The sequence below is a fragment of the Panthera onca genome, chromosome B1 (genome assembly GCF_046562875.1).
Source record: "Panthera onca isolate mPanOnc1 chromosome B1, mPanOnc1 haplotype 2, whole genome shotgun sequence".
Classification (NCBI taxonomy): domain Eukaryota; kingdom Metazoa; phylum Chordata; class Mammalia; order Carnivora; family Felidae; genus Panthera; species Panthera onca.
Window position 1 is genome coordinate 125362957 of NC_138342.1, and position 18631 is coordinate 125381587.

At 36.2% G+C, this 18631-nt stretch overlaps 1 protein-coding gene and 1 long non-coding RNA gene across 6 annotated transcripts in view; one reads left to right on the forward strand and one right to left on the reverse strand.

The window, feature by feature from the left end:
* LOC132692863 (uncharacterized) overlaps positions 1–3989 on the reverse strand; it is a 51172-nt gene extending 47183 nt beyond the window's left edge. For all 3 annotated transcript variants that reach the window (XR_009616613.2, XR_013555118.2, XR_009616612.3), the window contains exons 1-2: positions 3798–3989; positions 2395–2549 (exon numbers count right to left, since the gene is read on the reverse strand). This is a non-coding gene — a long non-coding RNA (uncharacterized LOC132692863). The remainder of the gene's footprint in view (positions 1–2394; positions 2550–3797) is intronic.
* Positions 3990–4122: 133 nt separating this feature from the next.
* The window catches only part of TMEM184C (transmembrane protein 184C), a 32771-nt gene continuing 18262 nt past the window's right edge, over positions 4123–18631 (forward strand). For all 3 annotated transcript variants that reach the window (XR_009616611.3, XR_009616610.3, XM_060655663.3), the window contains exons 1-4: positions 4123–4810; positions 10888–11018; positions 11117–11153; positions 11891–12096. Coding sequence is in view for 1 of the 3 variants with exons in the window: in XM_060655663.3 (XP_060511646.1) it covers positions 4592–4810; positions 10888–11018; positions 11117–11153; positions 11891–12096 (593 nt within the window). In the remaining 2 variants the exon portion in view is untranslated. The remainder of the gene's footprint in view (positions 4811–10887; positions 11019–11116; positions 11154–11890; positions 12097–18631) is intronic.

Consider the following 18631-nt stretch of genomic DNA (forward strand, 5'->3'; position numbering starts at 1 on the left):
CAAGAGACATGGTTTCAGTTATCTACTCACTGGAAAAGATGCGTTAACAACCCTACACAGAGAAGTAAAATAATCATTTTTATTATGCTTATGAATTCTTTTTAAGACTTTAACTTTATTGTTTTTCCAGAGCAGTTTTAGATTTAAAACAAAATTGAAAGATACAGATAATTCCTATATAACCCCTAGCCCCTCCACACATGCATAGCCTCCCCATTACCAGTATCGTCCACCAGCATTGTACATTTTTTATCAAGGATGAATCTACACTGACACATCAAAATCACCCAAAGTCCACAGCTTACCTTAGGGTTCGTTCTTGGTGTTACACATTCTATGGATTTGGACAAAAGCATAATGACATACATTCATTAACATTATAGAGTATTTTCATTGCTCTAAAAATCCTCTATACTCTGTTTATTCATCTCTCCTTTGTCCCCATCTGGGAGCCACTGACTTTTTTTTTTTTTTTTACTGTCTCCATAGTTTGTCTTTTCCAGAATGTCACATATTTGGAATCACAGTGTGTAGCCTTTTCAGCTTAGTAGTATTCATTTAAGGTTCCTCCGTGTCTTTTCATAGCATGGTAACTCAATTCGTTTTAGTGCTAAATAATATTCTGTAGTCTGAATGTACCGTTGTATATTAATCCATTTATTTAATGAAAAACATCTTGGTTGCTTCTAAGTTTTGGCAATTATGCATAAAGGTGCTATAAACATCAATGTGCAGGTTTCTGTGTGGACATAAGGTTTCACCTCCTTTGGGTAAATAGTAAAGAGTTCAATTGCTGGATCACATGGTAAGAGTATATTTCAATTTATAAGAAACTTCCAAACTATCTTCCAAAGTGGCTGTACCATTTTGTGTTCCCACTAGCAATGTATGAGAATTCCTTTTGCTTCACATCTTCACTAGCATTTGGTGTTGTCAATTTCTAGATTTAGGCCATTCTAAGAGATGTGTAGTGGTAAGTCATTTTTTTTTCCACTTTGCATTTCCCTGATGGCATATGATGTGGTGCATCTTGGCATATACTTATTTTACATCTGTATATCTTCTTTAGTGAGGTCTGTAAAGGTGTTGGCCCATTTTTTAAATGAGCTTTTGTTTTCTTATTGTTGAGTTCTAACAGTTCTTTAAACATTTTGGATAACAGTCCTTTATCAGATGTATATATATATATATATATTTTTTTTTTTTTTTTTTTGCAAATATTTCTCCCAGTCTGTGTCTTGTTTTCCATTCTCTTAAAATCGTGGATTCTTCAGGTCAGGAATTAGGACAAGACAGAGCAGGAAAGGCTCACTTTGGTCCACAAGTCTAGGTCCTCAGCTGGGAAGGCTGAAAAGGCTGAAGGGTAACTAAATGGCTGAGAGCTGGAATCTGCTTCTCCATTCTCATATCTGGCACCTAGGCTAACTGGAGGGCTGGGCTCAGCTGTGACTGTCAATCAGAGTACATTCAAGGGGTCTCCCTATTGCCCTGGGCTTTTCACAGCACATGGGACTCAGGTAGTCAGACTTCTTACATGATGGCTGAGAGCTGCAAAAGCAAGGGTTTCAACACACTGCATGGCCTTTTATGACCTAGCCTCTGAAGTCACATATGGTGACTATGATCACTTTCTCTATATTCTCTTGTATAAATCAATCATAAGCCCATCCAGATTTAAGAGAAGACACAAAGTATATCTTTTCATGGGAAGGACATCAAAGAAGTCATAGCCATATTTTAAAACCACCAAGGGCATATTTGTATAGAGAGACGTGAAGACACATACCAAAAGGTTGACAGCAGTGCCCACCTCCCACATTCCCTCAAAGTGAATTTTATTAACTTATTATTTTAAGTCAGACTAACACAAACATATTCTCCATGGATGGCAAAATTCCATCTACCTATTTTCATGTAATACGGTAACAAACAGAAACTTCATTTCATCTATATAAACTGCATCAAGAATGAATAATGTCTTACTTTGGGGCCTAGTACCATCTGCCAGTTACAACAACTTCTTATCTTCCAAACACCATCAAGCTCAGATCCACCCTCAGGCTTAGACTAAGTCATATCCAGAAAGAATACAGAGAATACATATACCAGATAAAGTAAGTAGACTAGAATCACACCAGCATTATGATTGCTGAAATTGGTGGCCATTCTCTATCTCAGTAATTGCTAGACTTTAGGATCTCGTGGACCAAGAAAAATTTCAGAAATAAAATAAACCAAATGGGAGCAAATAAAGTTAGCAAGAAATATTTCTTCAAAGAAAATTATTTAGAAAATAACTACTCTATAACTGTCATTGGATAAAAGAAATAGAATGAACAATTTCAATATAATGCACAATCCTTAAGAGTAAGTTTCACTAAATGAAAAACTCACTATATTTTTTTCTTATTTCTCTGCTGATCTGTAGCAACTTCACCATAGATGAACCCCAGTTCACAAACTGGTGTGCAAAACTACTTGTCCATCTGACATTCTGGTCTCTTCCATCTCTTACTTTATTCTGATAGTTCTACAACTTTAGCTTGCTCCTAGGAAAGACAGACAAATAAGTAATTAAAACACAACATGAATGCCATAAGGATACAGGGAACAAAATCAAGAAAGTTTTCACAAATTAGGTTGAAAAAGGTTTACCCCTGGGAAAGAATGAGGAAGACTATTAAAGGTGGCAATGACTGTGACTGAAAGCATAGATACAATCTACGTATGCAGTATATCCAAGGAAGATACATTGTGAATCAAAAAAGTAAGTAGTGGTTATACTTGATTGTAGAGCAAGGGTTACTTTTCTCTTCTATATTCTTCTATTTTCTGAAATTTAACACTGGAATATGCATAAATTTAATGATCAGGAAATACACAATTATTTTGATTTTGTAGATTACCCTTAGGAAGAAGAAACAAAAGGTCTATTTCCCTTTGAGAAAGCAGTTTGTATTAAAAGAGGCCAGGTTGGAAAATGGAGATGTTAAAGACTGGAGGATGGATGCAGAAATGCAGCTCTAGACTTTGGCCAGGGCAGATGACACTGGGGAAGATAACATTCCCTCAATGCCTCTGTTAGAATTCTAGGCTAGGTGTACTCAGACTGAGGCCTTCTTGTCCACAGTCATGAGTCAGAAACTCTCAGGTGGCAGGTGTGTCTGACAAGTCAAATGCTTAGTAGTGCCTTTGGAATCAAGAGACCAAAGTTGGAATTTCAGCTCTACCACTAACTAGCTCAATGAACAAAGGCAAATTACTTAACCACTTGAAACTTTTTTTTTCATCTGTAACGTGGAGAACTGCCTACTTTTCTGGATTTAGATTAACTGATATAATGTAGGTGAAGAATTTAGTACAATGCCTGCCCCTCAGAACATGAGAATTATAAGAGAGGACACATTTGCATATCTAATTGAGAAGTTAGATATTTGTTTGCTTTGTTGGTTTTAAAAGGCTTTAAGATCCTATTTGCCATTTGTTGTATAGGTTTAGCTAAAAGCTGTCAGTTGGAACGTCAAAACCTTTTGAAACTTAAATGTATGAGTTTTTCACACGAGTTCTAAATGCGGAAAGGATATTCAGTATTTGCAGTTGCTTCTAAAATTCAGCTACCTTTAGAATTTTCTGCAAAATCCAGAAATAATTAAGTAGCCCTCCAGTAGTTTCTAACAACTGATAGAAAACTAGGAGGACGCTTTCCATTCTTCTCTTATTCCACCCGCTCCCCTATCCACTCACAGAGAGAACAGGAGATTTCTATGCAAATAAATGGCTCAGTTATAAGGTCTTACCCAGGCTTTCTTAATGCTGGAATACAGTCAGCAGAAGAACATAGTAGGTGTCCCTCAAGTGTTCTCCATCAGTTCTTACAGCTTCCAGAATCCTGTTCACGGGCCTTTGGGGCAACCGGTACCAATTCCAACAATTCCTAACCATCTCCTCTCCTACCAACCTCCCACCCTTGCTACGCCTCTCTACAGCCCCTCCCCCCGCAAATGACCAATCAGAGAGTGTAAAGTGAGGCGGATGGGGCGGGCCCAGTTTGGAGCTGTCGACGAATCAGCAACCTCAGACGGCGGGGGCGGAAACGGAAGCCCTGGGTTGGCTTTGGGTTCCGTTGTGGGGATGTCCCGTGGGAGTGAGTGAGGAAATCCTGGGGCCGGCAGGTTTGAGTCCTCACCTCCAATCTGCCAGCGAAATCGGGCGAAGAGACGCCTGCAGACGCGGGAGGGAGAAAGCTCGACCGCCCAAGAAAAGAGCAAGTGGGCAGGCAGCGGCGGGGCAGAACCGAACTGTATGCAGGGTCTTTAGGGGCCGGTCCTGGTCGGCGCCGCTCACCTCGAGGCCATGGTGCAGGCGGTGCTCTGGGCGATACCCAGGTGAGGGCAGCGGCTCCGCCCGGGTATTCCACCACCGAAAACTGGGTAGATGCGGTGTGGGGAAGAAAGGATGCTGCCCGCACTGCTCCCTGGTAGCACCCTGAGCGGCCGCAGTTGCGGCAGCAGTAGCAGCGGAAAGCACAACGCGGGCCGAGGAGGCGGCTCGAGCTGCTGGTAAAGTCGCCCAACAGCTGTTTCTCTGTAGCATGCGAGTTGACAAAACAACCAAAGAACAGGGCTCCCCATTACAATCTCTATCGAGCTCTTTTTCCTTGCCGTTGGGAGCTGATTTATGCGGAAACATGCCTTGCACTTGTACCTGGAGGAATTGGAGACAGTGGATTCGACCTTTAGCGGTTGTCATCTACCTGGTGTCCATAGTGGTTGCGGTTCCCCTATGCGTGTGGGAATTACAGAAGCTGGAGGTAAGAGGGTGTTTCACCATTGGCCTCTACCCTTTCTTCTACCGTCCTGCCCGTCTAAGGTTGCCCATTTTTACCCTAGATGCCCCAAACTTGATATCCTGAAAATCAGGGCATGTAAATGAGCCCAGTCTTAGTTCATAAACCTGTCTGGTTTCTTGTTCACTGGTTTTCAAAGCGTGCTGCAGGTGGAACGAGGGCCAAGTCGAGAAAATAGAATATATTAAGATTGCTGCTTAGAAGAGCACTCTTTTGCAAGTATTCCATCAATTCCCTGAAAGTAAGATAATTTTATTACTGAAATCTGATCTGTTCAGATACTGGACTACCTTGAAAACCATGTATTGAATTTTATTAGCATTTAACTAGCTTCCTGAATTAAAGGGTTCTAGTTGGTTTAACTTTGTTGTTTGTTTTTACTTAGAAATTAGCTCTTAACCAATAAAGATTTTGCAAAAGTCCCTTGTATATTTTTTGATGTCATATTCTTATTATGACATCAGTAAAGTACTACAAACTGGAAGACCCCAAGGTAAATACTCAACTAAGATAGGTACTTTATAAAAATTGTATAATGAATTTTAAATTCTAAGCTAATAAAAACCAGCAAGTACTTTTATTTAGCAACACCTATTTTATAAGAGCAATGGTGAGACAACAGCTAGTTTAGGCTTTTTGTTATGGAAATGTTTTTACATAATTAAACAAAAATGCATTTTAATATGCATTTGTTTCCTGTATGTTCACTAAATTATATTTTGTTGACTTTCCCATTTTGGCATAGCCCATGTAGTTATTTTTAATGTTCATATAATACTCCACTACGTTAAATATTTCCCCTTTGTTAGATATTTAGGTTATTCTCATGATTTATCAACCAGAATTCAAGTACAGACATTTTATTACAAATAGGTATTTCTTTGAAGTATTTTTTTGGAGTGTGGTATAGGAACTACTTTTAAGGCTAATAATGTGTGTAGTATCAACCTAGTTTAAGACTTCTCTTAGTTGTTGATTAACTATAGTTTTTAAGTCCAACTTTTAAGGAAAAAATTAATCTGCAATCTCTACTGCAAACACCCTGAACCAAATTCTCTTCATGTCTTGCCTGAACTATTCTCAATTCACCAGCCAAAGTATCGAATTAAAACAAGTCATATTCTTCTCAAAGTTTTCCAGTCACTCCGAGTCCAGATTAAAAGCTAATATCCCTCACTCTGGCCATTACGGCCCAACATAATCTGACACTACCCCACCCAATCCCCCTCTGACTTTCTCTTCTCAATTCCTTGCTTCTACCACGGGGACTTTGCTCTAACATGTGGGAGTATGTTATCGCCTTAGGACCTTTACATTAAATGCTCCCCCTTTATGGCATTCTCTTCCCCTAGATGGTCTTCTCATTCCTTTATGTCCTTCAGGTCTTTTACTTGAATGTCACCTTGCTACCCTGTTTAAAAATTGCAAGCTTTCCTTCATCCCAGTGATAAATCAGGCTCGTGTTCTATATGGTGAGAGAGAGAAATCTAGCTTCATGGAACTTAGTGGTAGAGATCAATACAACCAAAAAAAAAAAAAAAAAGGCTATGGAAAAAACTAAAAAAAGATCTAATAAATGAACCAGCAGGCATCTTGAAAAGACTACTACCAGCTATAGAAAAGTGGAAGTGAAGGAAAGTTAGAAAACTGTTTATGGTACTTACGAGGTCATGGGTGCCTGAGTTACAATGACTATGGCCCAAATCAGAATAGCAGAAATAGAGATGGAAAACTGACTTTTAAGTATCCTTGGCAGTGAAGAAACAAAACTGTAAAAATGAGATGTGTAAACTGTTTACATGTTTAGGGACAGGTTTATATGAAAAACATTTGTCTTTTAAACACTAGAATCACAATGCTCACACTGAGAAGTCAGTGGGAACTGAGATTGTAGAAAACAAGAAGTTCGTAAGAGCCCATCCCATGCCCATGGTGGGGCATGTACTCATTTATTGGAAGGGCAAGATGACCATATGCCCTCCTTAAATTATTTCTATCTCTTACTTGGCTGAGCATGTATAATGGAAGGTAAGTAAGTGAATTGCACACATAATGTCACACTACTCACTCTGCAGTCATTTTACCCTGCCTTATGTACACTTATGCCCCGAGTAGCTACTCTTTCTGTAAGTTCTCCTCTCTTCCCCTCAGGAAGATTGGGCCCACAGAGCACACTCTTATTGCACTCTGAACCAAATGTTTTCAATTGGTTCAGGTTCAGTTAACTCACTCCTGGATGCTTGTCTTCAATGGTTTTTTCTACTTCAAGTTACCTTAGGAGGGAAAAATTGTGCTACTTATCTCCTCCTTGTCTTGTGAACCAAAACAACCCTGCTTATGGCCGATAAGTTTAATAATGTTAAACGATAGCCTCATATCAATGTGTCTCAAGTGTGAATAATTTATTTAGAAATAAATGTCAATTAAAATAAACATAATGATTTCTACAAATACCTAATGTTTACTTATTTTATTACTTAAATATGTGGATACCCAAAATAGCTTTAATTTCTTATGCATATAGCTTTTTAGGTACCTCAGAAATTAAAACAGCTATAAAACCAATGATTCAAATTAATGGCATTAATGTGGACAGATGATGGTTTTAAGAAACTACCCCTTGCAATGTAAAAATGGTACTAACTCTATGATGCAAGGTATTTTTCAATTTGGTATCTCTATACTGAAATGACTCAGTTCTCTAGTCACTTGTTTTATGATCATTTGAAAAGAACTTTCTTTTTTACAGCACACTGAGGATGCTTGGCCTTTATTAGTCACAAGCACATCATTTTTCTCTTAGGTCTACCACCAAGTTGGCACTAAGGCGATTATAAAAACAAATGTGGGCATTAAAATTACTTGGCAATACTATTCTTAATTATCACCTTATAATTGAGAAGATCTAGAATATGCTATTATTATTATTACTATTTTAGGTCATCATTAAAATGGATACAGATCTTCCTTGGTTTACAGTGGGATCACATCCTGATAAACCCATCATGTTAAAAATATCATAAGTAAAAATGCATTTAATGCACTTAACCTGCCAAGCATCATAGGGACATAGTCTAGCCTACATTAAACTTGCTCATAACACTTACATTAGCTTATAGAGGCAAAATCCTCTAACAGCATATTTTATAGTAAAGTGTTGAATATCTCATGTAATTGGATACTGTAGTAAAAGTGAAAAACAATAGCTGTATGGGTGCAGAAGGGTCTCAACTATGATGTTTTAAAAAAAATTTTTTTTTAATGTTTTATTTATTTCTGAGACAGAGAGAGACCGAGCATGAGCAGGGGAGGGGCAGAGAGAGAGGGAGACACAGAATCCGAAACAGGATCCAGGCTCTGAGCCATCAGCACAGAGCCCTACGCGGGGCTCGAACTCACGGACCGTGAGATCATGACCCGAGCCGAAGTCGGACGCTCAACTGACTGAGCCACCCAGGCACCCCTTGACTATGATGTTTTAACTTTTGACTTTACAATGGTGTGAAAGCAGTGTACATTCAGTAGAGACTGTACTTCAGATTTTGAATTGTGATCTTTTCCTGGGTTAGTGCTGTGTAGTATAATGTTCTTCTCATGACGCTGGGCAGGGGCAGCACGCCATAGTTTTCAGTCAACCATGCAACCATGAGGGTAAACATCTGATACATTTAAAGCCATTCTGTACCCATACAGCCATTCTGTTTTTCACTTTCAGTATAGCATTCATTTAATTACATGAGCTATGAGATATCCAACACTTTATTATAAGTAAGCTGTATGTTAGATGATTTTTCCCAACTGTAGACCAATATAAATATTCTGAGTATGTTTAAGGTAGGCTAGACTAAGCTATGATGTTTGGCAGGTTAAGTGCATTAAATGCAGTTTCGGACTTAGGGTATTTTCAACTATGATAGGTTTATCAGAATGTAACCCCATCACAAGTTGAAGCTATATCAGTTGTTTACCCTCATGATTGTGTGGTTGACCTGGAGCTATAGCTCCCTGCCCCTGCCCAGCATCAGAATAGTATCATATCACACAGCGAAAAACTCAGGAAAAAATCAAAATTCGAAGTATAGTCTCCACTTAGTGCATATGACTTTTGTACCAATGTAAAGTCAAAAAATTGAAAGTTGAACTGTGTAAGTCTGGGACCATCTATACTCAATTTTAAATGAAATTGAACAGGGGTGCCTGGGTGGCTAAGTCGTTTGAGCATCCAGCTCTTGATTTCAGCTCAGGTCATGATCCCATGGTTCGTGGGATCTAGTCCTGGGTTCAGCTCTGCACTGACAGTGTGGAGCCTGCTTGGGATTCTCTCTCTCCCCCTCTCTGTGTCCTTCCCCCACTCATGCCTGCTTGTGCACACTCAAAATAAATAAATAAACATTTAAAAAAATAAATGAAACTGAACCAAGCAAAAATCCCTGGAAAATGATTATAAAGACATTCCTTTTAGAATCTTCTTCTGCACGTACTCATTTTTCCCTTACTATTTTAATATCCAGTGTTTAAGACTTTTTGTATAGTTGACCCTTGAACAGCATGGGTATGAACTGCAGGCCCACATATACACAGATTTGCCGATAAATACAGTGTAAATGTATTTTTTCTTAAGATTGTTAATAGCATTTTCTCTAGCTTACTTTGTTATAAGAATACAGCATATAGTACATGTAACATACAAAATATGTGTTAGTGGACTATTTATGTTACCAGTAAGGTCAACATTAGGCTATTAGTGTTTAAGTTTGGGGGAAGTCAAAAATTATATATGGGTTTTTGACATTTGTTCTCTATACTTTTGTTTTCTACTTCTTTAATCTTTGACCCCTGTTGAAAAAAATCTTGTTCAAAACAGTAAAACTAGAAGTTGTAGACTTCAGTTCTATTTTAATTAGCTGTTCAAATCCCAAAAGTACCAAAATTAAATGCCCACCCTTTTTCCTTTAAAACATTAGCATTAATGTACCCCTGCCTTGATGAGTGAATTCACAAGTTAATATAAAATTCATTCTCTAGGGCCCCACGGACAGAACAGAGGTTCAATTTTTTTTTTTTTTTTTTTTTTTGGCAGAAAGTCAGTGAATTACTTCAACTCTACCTTAAGATGAGATAGTTGAAAGTATATTTTTAGAAATTGAGTTTTTATAGGATAAAATATTGATCAGATACCTAAAAAAAGAAATTAGAGCTTTTTAAAATATAGTATCCTGAGTTGATATTGTTATATGTAAGAGGGGTAGCATATATTAACACTGTTTGCTTGGACAGTGGTTGTGGCAATACTTACCAAATGGGAGGGTTAAAAGACATAATGTGTACAAAAAAAAAAAAAAAAAAAAAACTTAGCAAAGTATTAGGCAATACTCAGTAACATGTTGTGTAACAGTAAAATTCACAGAAAATGCAGGTAGAATTTTTACTTTCCAAACATAAAAGCAAAGGAATAGACCATAAAAAGATTTTTAGAACTTGTGGAAAAATTTTAAAACTTCTGTACATCCCCAAGCACAATAATCAAATATAAAAGACAAATAACAAGCTAAGGGAAAATGATCTGATGTTAATATTCTTAATGTATACAGCGTTGTTACAAAAGGCCTCACAAGGAAAAATGCTCAACGCCATAAGGAAAAATCATCCTCCTCCCTCCATAAAAGCACAGATAAGACTGGGGTGTTTTTTTGGTTTTTTGGGATTTTTTTGTTTTTTAGGTTTATTCATTTTTGAGAGAGAGAGGATCTCAAGCAGGATCCACACTGTCAGCACAGAGCTCGGTGTGGGGCTTGAACCCATGAACTGTGATGTCATGACCTGAGCCAAAATCAAGAGTCTGGTGCTTATCCGGCTGAGCACCCAGGCGTCCCTAGGCTGTTTTTTGAAGAAGAAGAAGAAAACAAGCAACTAGTTATTTGGAAAATGTTGGGCCTCATTAGTAATTACATAAATCTAAATTTTAGAAATAAAAAATATTTTATTTAGGTCTTTCATTTTAATATCAGAGGATTTATTTTAAATATGTTCTTTTATTTTAGGTTGGAATACACACAAAGGCTTGGTTTATTGCTGGAATTTTTTTGCTGTTGACTATACCTATATCACTCTGGGTGATATTACAACATTTAGTGCATTATACACAACCTGAATTACAGAAACCAATAATAAGGTAAACCTTAACATATTGTGATTCTTTTACTGTTGTATTCACTTGTTTCATAAATATGATGTAAACGGTTTTTAATTTATGCTTTGCTTTCCAAATAGGATTCTTTGGATGGTACCCATATACAGTTTAGATAGTGTAAGTATGTTTCATTTTATCTCATTAGTTAAGAACTTGTTTGATGATACAACAATATTTACAGAATGCTTAAGGTAATGAAAGTTTATTATTTGACAGTAGGGGTTAGATTAATAAGAAAAGTGAAAAGATTCACTTGTTTTTAATGTTAATAAAAAAGATGAAGTATGACAGTAGAAAAGACGGGTGTTTAAAAAAAAAATCTATAGCTGTTTTCTTTGCTGTATCTTTTAAAATTTCCGATTATGTGTTCTTAGTCCTTTAAAGAATGTAATACTTAAAATTACATTACATCCTTTTTATTTACTAAATTTTTTATTTGGCGGGGGGGACAAAAAAAACCCTTCCCCAGTGGATTCTGGGGAACAACATGCAGTTGTCACAGATGACTGCTTTAATTTAATTAAATATAAAGGAAATGTCTTTAATTGTATTTTCGGTGATCATCTCAAGAAAAATTGCATGTTATATTAAAGAACCCGATGACAAAATAATTTAGCTTCTTTCTTCATATTCACTATTTACATGAATGTTTTTATTTACCAGTATCCAATATGTTTATTGCTTTTAAAAATTCATTTCACAGATTGGTAGCCCTCATAATTTTAGAAAGTTAGATGGAAATATGTGACAAGACATCTCAAGTTTAAAAATTAGCATTGTGAATACTATGAATTGGAATGGCAATTCATTTTATCTTAGCTCCAACTATTTTTAACCTCTCTGCTTTTTCATAGTGGATAGCTTTGAAATATCCCAGCATTGCAATATATGTGGATACCTGCAGAGAATGTTATGAAGCTTATGTCATTTACAACTTTATGGGATTCCTTACCAATTATCTAACTAACCGGTATCCAAATCTGGTATTAATTCTTGAAGCCAAAGATCAGCAGAAACATTTCCCTCCTTTGTGTTGTTGTCCACCATGGACTATGGGAGAGTAAGTATGTTTGGTTTTAGTCTTTTTATGTATTTAAACAGAATTTTTAAGCATCAGTCAGTTCTCTGCAAAGTGTGTTAAGTACTATGAGCAGGACAAAAAGTTGAGAAGAGTTCCTACCCTCAAGTAGTTCATAATCAAGTTTAAAGAATAATAAAACACATATTTATAATCCACACATACAAATTACTGTCATACATTATTCATTCTAAATAGCAAACTTAAAACATTGCAGGGGAAAAAAACCTTAGAAATCATTTAATCAACATCCTTTTACAATTGGAACCCAGGATCTACAGAGATTAACTTACTTGAGATTACATAGATAGTTAATGGCAAAATCAGGTGTAAGACCCAAGGAGAAGGTAGTCTAGGTGGGGAAACAGTATATAATATGAGATAGGAGCAACAAATAGTATTTATTCTAGTACTAAATAATGGGTTAATTGGCCTTATTATATATCCATAGAGGACAGTAAAGGAAAATAAAGCCTGAAAAATTCAGTTGAAGCTAAGATTGCATTTTTTACGTGAATGAGCCATTTGATATTTTTCAACAAGGAAACATATTTGACAATACCATTTTAGAAAGATAAATTTTGCAATAGTATTCAGGATATATTAGAGGGAGGAAGATTCCAGAGATGGGGAAATAAATTAGAAGGTTATTACAGTGGTCCATTTGTGAGATAAGCTGAAAAGGAGGAATGAAATTGGAATAGAAAGGAAAGAGACTGGAAGTGAAGGACTGGTAGGAGTTGATCACTGATAATGGAGAATAAGGTGAAAGTTGAAAGTCAAGGTAACTGGAAAGATTTGGAGTTATAGTAATCAATGTAGATATACAACCTAGGGGTACATTGCCTCCCATGAGATACAGAACCATTTGTACAACATTGGGAATAAATAGGTCTCTAGTTTACACATTTGAAATGACAGGGAGCTACCTAGCTATTTTAAGTAATAAGCTCCTAATGTGTTCATTAACACACTCGATATGTATTGAGTGTGTGCCAGTATATGGATATATCTTAATGCACGTAACAGATGTAGAACTCGTGGAACCAACATTTTGGCTAAGAGGTTTGGAATTAAATGAAGACACAAATAATAAGAGTTACTTATATCAAGAAATGCTTTGAAGGGAAAAGAACAATAGTGTATGAAAGAGGATAGTAAGGGAGAAGTATTATAATTTGGGGATCAGGGGAGAGATACTGTGCTTAGCAACAAATACAACACAGAGATTTATAGCTAATGAGCAGATTGAGGTGGTCACTGGATGGAAAATTACTAAGAAGAGACATCAAGAGTAGGGGTTCTCTCTCAATAGACATAATCGAATTCTTACTAAGGGCAGGCCAAGCACTTACACATCAAGAATGGGAGATGAGGAGCTTGATTAAATATCAAAGGTAATCAGATATCAAGGGTAGGATGACTTAGCAGTATTTTTTGCTGAGACTGACTTAGATCAAGTCCAAGGCCTGAGAATGATACCGAGTTGAAAAGAGAGCTCAGGAGTCCTGTTAAAGTTCATTCAAGGAGAGAGTCGTTGTCAAATGAGAAGCCATTATAGGATGTTAAATAGAGGCCCTGGTAGGCCAATTTCATTTTCAAAGATTACTGCTCTTGGTAGAGCAAGTGGGCAAGGATGGAAGAGATTGCAGTGGTCCAGTAAATATGATGATGATAGTTCAGCTTTGATCAGGACTCTCCTCCTAATACTGCAGAACCTAAAATGAGGCTCTAGCTGTATCATCACAATTAGCTAGTTGTCAACTAAAACCCCAAACCTTTTTCAGACCATGCTACTGGCCAAAATTCCCCTGTGCTGTGTTTGTGTAATTGATATGTTCCTAATCACACAGTTAACATTTATTCTTGTTAAATCTCTTCATGTTGGTTTCATTTTTTTTCTGATACCCTTGAATTCTGACAACTGCTTCCTGAATAATGTCAGCAATGCATCCATAGTTCAGGTATTCTTTTCTTTCAGAGGATATTCAGTATTTACCAAGTCATACAGTTTGGAGGTATGGTTTTAGTAATAGTAAAATGTCTGCTGTGTATAACCACATTGTAGGTTACCAGTCTCCCTGTAATAGATAACTAGTGTTACAAATCTGATCATTAATCAGGCTATTGCTGTTTAGGATAATTCAATATAATGCATTTGTTATAAAATGTAAATACAATGGCAAGTTTGCAGTTGTTAATTGATAAAAACTAAGTCTGCTTTTTATACTCTGCTTGCTGTAACATAAACAGCACAATGAGTTTTCTTTTAATGAACATTTAATTTTGTGTATATTCATGAGAGGAGGGAAAATAGATTACCTAATTGTTGCAGGGAGTATGGCCAGAGTCGCAAAAGATGACTCCGCAAACAAAATGCAGTTAAGTGAAGGTCCTGACTCCAAAATGAAGCTTCTTTTTATTAGGATAATTGCTAAAAGACTACGTACATAAAGTCAGCTAAGCAAGTGTGTTAATCAATCTAATGGTTTAACTTTTCAAGGTTGAATTTCGAGTTAATTGATTTCTATAGCACTAGGAAGGGTCAGGTGTGAAGGAGGATCTGGCCCTGGACAATGTTAATGGCTCTAGTGTTCAGCTGTGTAAACGTATCCTAAGGCCTTGCACCTTCTCCAGCCCTTCCCTTTTGAAGTCTTTTCCTTTGATGCTTCTCCTGCGTCTCCCACATCTAATGATTTAGTACACTTATGAAACAAATGTTTTCATGAAATGGTACTAATCCGTATTACATATTCTCTTCCTCTTGTTTAAGATTGCTCTAAGGGGTGCCTGGGTGGCGCAGTCGGTTAAGCGTCCAACTTCAGCCAGGTCACGATCTCGCGGTCTGTGAGTTCGAGCCCCGCGTCAGGCTCTGGGCTGATGGCTCGGAGCCTGGAGCCTGTTTCCGATTCTGTGTCTCCCTCTCTCTCTGCCCCTCCCCCGTTCGTGGTCTGTCTCTCTCTGTCCCAAAAATAAATAAAAAACGTTGAAAAAAAAAAATTTAAAAAAAAAAAAAAAAGATTGCTCTAAGGTATATACCTTGTAGTGGAGTGCTAGGTCTTTAGATTTTGTTCAGCATTATTAGCAGTCAATTTCCTTTTTTTTTTTTTTTTTAAAGTATTTATTTTGAGAGAGACTGCGGGAGAGAGACAGAAAGAGAATCCTAAGCAGGCTCACACTGTGTGCTCAGAGCCTGACTTGGGGCTCGAACTCATGAACCGCAAGATCATGCCTGAGCCAAAATCAAGAGTCCCAACGCTTAACCGACTGAGCCACCCAGGTGCCCCAATGGTAAATTGGTTTCTGAAGTGGCAGTACCATATTAGTCTCCCACTGACAGTATAAAACACTTCTAGGGGCTCTGGGTGGCTCAGTAGTTAAGGGTCTGACTTCGGCTCAGGTCATGATCTTGGGGTTTGTGAGTTAGAGCCCTGCATCAGGCTCTCTGCTGTCAGCACAGAGCCCGCTTTGGGTTCTCTGTCTCCCTCTCTCTGCCCTTTCCCCACTCACATGCTCTCTCTCTCTCTCAGAAATAAACATTTAAAAAAAACTTTTAAAAACACACTTCTAATTGAACCACATCCTCACCTACATTTGGAATTACCTAGACTTCTTTATGTTTGCATATCAAGAGGGTGTAAAGTGGTATATTGCTGTGGTCTTAATTTGGATTTCCCTGATTAGTAATGAAGTTGAGCAACTTTTCATGTATTTATTAACCATTTATGTTTTCCTTTTCTGAGGAATGCTTGTTTTCTGTTTCTCATTTTTTTAATGGGTTGTCTGTCTTGTGGCTTCATGGGGATCTTTATATATTTAGATATTAATTCTTTGTTTAGTGTGTATTGAAAATATCTTTTCCAGTTTTTGGCATATTTGTCACCTTTATTAAATCTTCTGATAAATGGAAGTTTTGGATCTTAATATAGTTGAATTTATCTTATAGTCAATACTTTTTATGTCTCATTCAAAAAATTATCTCCAATTACAGCATTATAAAAACATTGTCCTGTGCTTTTCTTCTAAACATTTCAAAATTTTCCTGTTAAGACATAGAAACACTTAATGTTTTGTGTGTATGTTTTGTGAGGTAGGAATGCAGTTTCATTTTATTCCATTGACTAATTTCCCTAGCATCATTCTCTCCCTTCTACCTCACTCACTTCTCTGGCCATCTCTGTCGTGTGAAGTTTCCATGTGTATGGGTCTGTTTGTGACTTTTTGATTTTGGTTTTTTGGGTTTGTTTTTGTTTTTGTTTTTGTTTTTTCCTGTTTTATTGGTTAATTTTTCTATCCCTGGACCAATTCCATACATTAAGCACTACAGGTTATTAATAAGCCTTAAAATGAGGGACAAGTGCCCTAACCTATTATCTTGCTATTTTTGATTCTTTGCTCTTACATATAAAATGTAGAAACAAGTTTGTCAAGTTGCTTGAAAAACCTCTTGGGTTTTTTTATTGTAATTAATCTTTATTGACATCTTTATGATTTTTTTAGTATTACCTATGAATATGGTCTAGGTTTCTGCATATTTAGCTCTTCATTTGTCTTCCAAAAGTACGTTTTTCTCATAGAAGTCTTGTACATCTTTGTTGACTTCATAAATGTATTTTATTGCTATTATAAGTGGAATCTATCTTAAAAATCATTTTAACTGCTTCTAGTGTGTATAAAAGCACATTGGGTTTGCATATTAGCCTTATATCCAAAAATCTTGTTACATTTTCTTAGTCTGTAGACTTTTTAAGTTCCCTGTGAAGATGTCCTCTTCAATTAAAGGATTTCTTTGATTTTCAGTCTTTATACTATAAATTACTCTTCTTACCATGCTGGTATCTCAAGATACTCTTGCATTATTCCTGATCTTGAAGGGAATTCTTATAAAATATAATTGAATTTTATGTTTTTAAAGGTGTTTTATAGGCATCCTTTATCAGATAAAATAAGCTTTTACCCATAGCTTGTTGAATTTTTAATCATGAATAAATGATTAAATTTCATCAAATGCTTATGCTGTATCTATTGAGATGGTTGGTTTTTGCCTTAACCTGTTAATTTAGTGAATTAGATTGACAACTTTTCTAATGTTAAAACTTCCTTGCATTTTGAGAAGTGATTAAGATGTATTATCTGTTTTTCTACATCATGAGATTTGATTTGCTAATACTTTGTTTAGAATTTTTACATCTATATTCATGAGTAAGTTTAGACTATAAGTTTCTTTTTTACACTGTTCCTGTCTGGTTTTCATATCCAAGTTATACTGCCTGAATAGGTATTGCCTTTTACTTGTGTATCACAGGAAGATTATATACTATAGCTTGAAAGATTAGACCTGGACTTTGTGGGAGGACAGTTACAGAACTATTTAGGCTTCCTGTTGTTTCTGAAATCATTTTTTAATATAATTTTAGGAATTAGGCAGAATAAACAGTTTTTAAATGGACAGGCATACATTAGTTTATATCTTCTCAATCTCTTCTGGATCTGTTGTTACGATTCCTTTTCCATTTCTGATGTTAAATTTAATATCTTTATTTTTCTTTGAACAATCTTGCCAAAAGTTTGCCTATATCTACTAATCTTTTCAAGAAGTGACTTTTGGCTCTATAATATACTGGTTTTCTCTTTGATTAATTTCTGCTCTGTTTTTACTTCCTACTTCCCATTTGTTTTGGTTTACTATCTTTTCCTAATATGTTAGAGTCTTAGCTTACTGATTACACAGCCTTTCTTCTTTTTTTACTACTGCTTTGAAATTGTACATTTCCCTCCAAGTTTTACATTCACTGAATCCCAGGTTTTGTTTTTTTTTATTTTTTTTAATTGGCATATAATTGACATACATTATGTTAGTTTCAAGTGTACAACCTAATTATTCGGTATTTCTATATATTGCAAAATGATCACTACAATATATCTACTTAATATCCATCACCACACAAATCCCAAACTTTATATTTTTATTGTCATCCCATTTAATGTTTTTAAATTCCTATTGGGATTTCTTCTTTACTGTAATTATTCTGGAGTATTTTTAGATTTCCAAACAGGACTTTTTGGGGAGGGTTTTGGATTTCATTTTATTTATTTGCATTGCAGTCAGAGAATAGACTCTCTGAGACAGTCTTTGGAATTGGTTAAGATTTGTTTCATGCCCTTTAGTAGTACATGATCAGTTTTTATAAAGGTTCCCTGTGTGCTTGACGAGAATGTGTATTCTATATTAATGAGTGGCTTTGCTGTATATTCATGTGCATTGGGTCAATCTGTTATTCAACTTTTCTATATTTCTGTTGATTTTGACTACTTGTCTGTCATTTACTGAAAGAGATTGTTTAAATTCTGCCACTAATTATTTGTCACTTTCTTCTTGTACTTTGGTCATCTGGCTTATATATTTTGATGCTTTTTCTACTCCAACTAATCTTTTATTATCTTAAAGCTGTTTTATCTGATATTACCAGGTATCCCATCTTTCCTTTGTTTAGTATTTGCCTGGCTTATCTTTTGC